The sequence below is a fragment of the Phytophthora infestans genome, genomic scaffold (assembly GCF_000142945.1).
Source record: "Phytophthora infestans T30-4 supercont1.133 genomic scaffold, whole genome shotgun sequence".
NCBI classification, from domain to species: domain Eukaryota; phylum Oomycota; class Peronosporomycetes; order Peronosporales; family Peronosporaceae; genus Phytophthora; species Phytophthora infestans.
Genome location: NW_003303626.1, coordinates 264,686 through 268,627, shown reverse-complemented (window position 1 = coordinate 268,627; position 3,942 = coordinate 264,686). Strand labels below are relative to the sequence as shown.

Genomic DNA, 3,942 nt, shown 5'->3' with positions numbered 1-3,942 from the left:
CCCCTATTTATGCATGATTGGTATAATTCTGCTCTGGGCATGCCTATTGGTTATCGAGGGATTACAGCTACAGTAGGGGTTGGATGTCCGGCATAATAGAACTTATCAACAGTAAGCATCGGAGAACAAAGTGTAGATAATATTTTTTTATGAGTGCCTGCCCTAATAAAAAAAGTCGTAACATCGGCGGCGGTGAGCTCGTTTGGCTTCGTCGTGAAAGAACAAGGTGATGTATGTTGGTGTAACCTATACCGCCTTCTCTCAAACTTGCAACTGTTTCTCTTCTCGCTAAAGCTATTGCGGGTCATATCCAGCACCGTACGTCATTAGATTGTCTGCGACTGCAAGCTAAATCGCTGGTTGTCTTCAAACCTTGATATCCAACGGCGGCTGCACATGCATCTGCTCCAATTAGCTCAGTGGATGGACGAAAAGATGCTAAAAAACCAAAGACTTACATCGCTGCAGCCATCGCCGCCTGCGCTCTCACCGCCACCAACGTCGCCGCTGACGGAGCCACTGGCGCAGATTGACAAACCGAAAGAATAACGTTAGCATTAGCCCGCTCAAAAAAACATCATCCGCTTCTCCACTTCTTCTACTAACCAACTCAATAATAAAGACTTACATCGCTGCTGCCATCGCCGCCTGCGCTCTCACCGCCACCAACGTCGCCGCTGACGGAGCCACTGGCGCAGATTGACAAACCGAAAGAATAACGTCTTTTTGCTTTTTCCAGTCTAATCACATACTAAGTACGATATTTTGGATGTTGTCCGAACGTTGACCCATTTACGTTACGCTCACCCTGTGTGGGCTGTCCATTACTCATTCTGAGGTACATGTATTCCCAGTATAAGAACACAAGTGTATTTCAGCACAGCACATACACGCCTTTTTGTTGACTATTCCCTCGAGTCGAGCCCTCCTAGTTACGCAGGCGTTGACCCGAGGTAGGCGAGCCCCAGGTCGTAGGAGAGTTTCCTCCCCACGCAGGCGTCTCTGGCGATGGCGTCTTTGACGTCGTCCTCTCTGTGCCAGATCCCGACGTCGTTGGTGTCGTTTCCGAGCCACCTGAGCCTGCCAAGGGGATGCAGGCCTTATACACCTGCCACGAGTACTTGTTCTTCAGGAAGCGGATGCCCAGCCAGTACCAGCGCAGCGTGCACGTGCCCTTGCATGACGAGTAGTCCACAGTGTAGTCCTTGCCTGGGAACTTCTCGTGACAGTTGTCGCCATCCAGCACCATCTTGTCGTCGAGCCACACCTCGCACGGTCCGTCGTGCGTGTAACCAGTCGATCGCATGGCGTCACCCGCCGGAATAGGCTGCGGCGTCCCCCGCCGGAATAGGCTGCGGCGTCCCCTTCGGGTCCGTAAAACCGCACGAGAAGTCGGCGCCGCTGGTCACGTCGTACTTGGCTCTGTCCATGAAGTCACGAAGCGATTTGTAGCCGTTTTCATCACGCCAGGCCTTGAAATCCTGCTGAGGCTTAAAGCCCTGGTTCTCTAAGAAAGCCAGCGGATTGTACTTGGTGTCCTTGTCTTGTGTCGTCCATTGGGGCTCCGGGAGCAGCACAATCTGATGTGCATCCGCAGTCGGACGGACGGCAAAATGAAAAGTGGTGGCGAGAGAATTGCTAGTGGTGCGCTGATGCAGCATACCTTACAGTTGGTCTTGGGCAAGGACTCGTATTTTACATACGTGGTATGTACCTTTACTATGTTTCTCAAGAGAGATTGGATATTCAAGGTTTTGAAGACATCACGGGGGCCGCAGACAAATATTTCAGGATTCGGCTCGAAATTTTTTACTTGCTGTTCGTAGTATTAAAAAAAAAGCAAGCGTAAAGATACTTCGCAAGTACTATTAATACGTAGTACATTCTTTTAAAATGGTGGTTGTGGATTGTATTAAAAGCATGACGTGATGTACATGTACAACAGTGTTTAGATGTCAGGCAAACTTGATTATAACAGTTTTTGTTTAGGGGGGGGGGAAATAATACTCTTACAGTATTAATAGTAGTATCAAAGCATTAAGAAAATGAGTCAGAATGTTGGCAGATGTATTATTCGAGTATCCCGCCCTCAACGAGGTGTTGATAACGCAAATCCGGATTACCAGTACTGTAATATCGGCGTCAAGTGTCACCTTCATACCCAAAATCTAATGATCAGGATAAGTTTAAGGTGCTGGTTATGGATGAATCATGAATTGTGTTGTTGTACTACAGCAGCACAATTCTTTTACAACTTGTACCGGTAGCTAGCTCTAATCTCTGTGAATGTATGTATCTACGACGTCGTCGTCCCAGGAAACATCTCCTATTAATACACAGTCGCCTAGCCACGATAAAGCCTTTAAAGCGGTAGCCAGCTCTTCTACGCTCGGTCCTTCAGGGTATATTCCATGCTATGTGTAACGGGGTACGTAGCACTAAGTGTACCCTGGTTACATGAAGTGTGACACTTCACACTTCAGGAGTATGACATGTCATACTCCGGGATATTTGGTACAAGGTACCAAGGTCATTCAAAACCAACCATTGGTTTTATGACATTGCATTTCTATAGGTAACTGATAGTTTGTATTAACCTCAAACTTAACCTACCTATAAATATACTCAGTTTACAATCTACCTTATTTAGGTCACTTCGCTCTCTTTAATTAAAGAGGGGACCTGTGAACTGCCGCTCACTGAGAGTTTGTATACTCTCGGAAGATAACTTCCTCTAGCGCAAGGTGCTGTGTGACCCCGTCACACTTGGTAGCACTAGTAGTCAATCCACGCCACCGCGGATAGACTACCTGAACCTCTCCGAAGTTCGTTGCCATGGATAGGAACGACTTCTCCCATTTAAACGACTCTCACTTCGAGTCGGTTTGGAAGATGGCAGGCATCCTCAAGATGGAGGCCCTGCAGAGCCTGGTGGTATCAACACCGGCTGAGCAGCTCGAGCGCGTCAATGCATTCGACGCGTACGAGCAGGGCCTCATCGCGCATGTGCGGGAGAACCTGCAGGCTCCGGCTGCGGAAGCAAATCCACCTCACCCGAAGCCAATACGGCTGAAGGTTAAGCCGTATGAAGGGAAGGAAGGCGAGAACCTTCACTTCTGGGTCCGAGAAGTAGAGCTCGCGATGGACGCGGCTCTGATCTCGACCGAGCAACTGCGTGTTGCTTTTGCACTCTCCAACCTTAGCGGTCGTGCTAAGAGCTGGGTGTACACTCGGGAAGCAACATCCCCTGGATGTTTCACATTCTGGGCTCAGCTGTGCGAACAGCTCCGAGCCGCGTTCCTCCCGGCAAACTACGAGTACCGCCAGCGTTCGCGCTTCCTCGCGTGTAAACCAGGAAGGCGCGAGCTGCACGAGTATGTGCAAGAGATACGGGAGTTCACGGCGTCCCTAGTGGGAATTCCACTCAACGAACGGTTACCTGATGTTTATGAAGGTGCTCCTAATAATATTTCTAGTTTTTTTGCTATTGTTCCGAAAATAGCTTTTATTGGTATTTTAATTCGTTTATTTTTTGAAATTTTTTTTAATATTTCATATTTTTTTGAAATTTTTTTTTATATTATTTCATTTTTATCTATGTTAATAGGTGCATTATCCGCATTACAGCAAAAAAAAATTAAAAGATTATTAGCTTATAGTTCTATCAGTCATGTAGGTTTTATTTTAATAGGATTTACTTCAAATATGTTAAATAATATTCCATTTATTTTATTATATGTTCTTATTTATATTATAACAAGTATTAATTTATGGACTTCATATTTATCTTTAAATATAAATCATAAACCAATTAAATATTTAACAGATTTATCAAATATACATACTATTAATAAATTAATTGCTATTATAGAAAGGGATGCAAGCTTTTCTCGGTGCACTTAACTATTACGGCCGATTCATTCAGAACTTGGCCGTTTATGG

General features: G+C 45.8%; 1 protein-coding gene across 1 annotated transcript; it reads right to left on the bottom strand.

Moving 5' to 3' along the window:
• Positions 1-1,128: 1,128 nt before the first annotated feature.
• PITG_19818 (uncharacterized protein) lies at positions 1,129-1,661 on the bottom strand (the record flags this gene model as incomplete). The annotated part of the gene is made up of 2 exons (XM_002895772.1): positions 1,129-1,327; positions 1,417-1,661. The coding sequence occupies 2 exons, from the start codon at positions 1,659-1,661 to the stop codon at positions 1,129-1,131; spliced, it is 444 nt and encodes a 147-aa protein (XP_002895818.1).
• Positions 1,662-3,942: the final 2,281 nt, after the last annotated feature.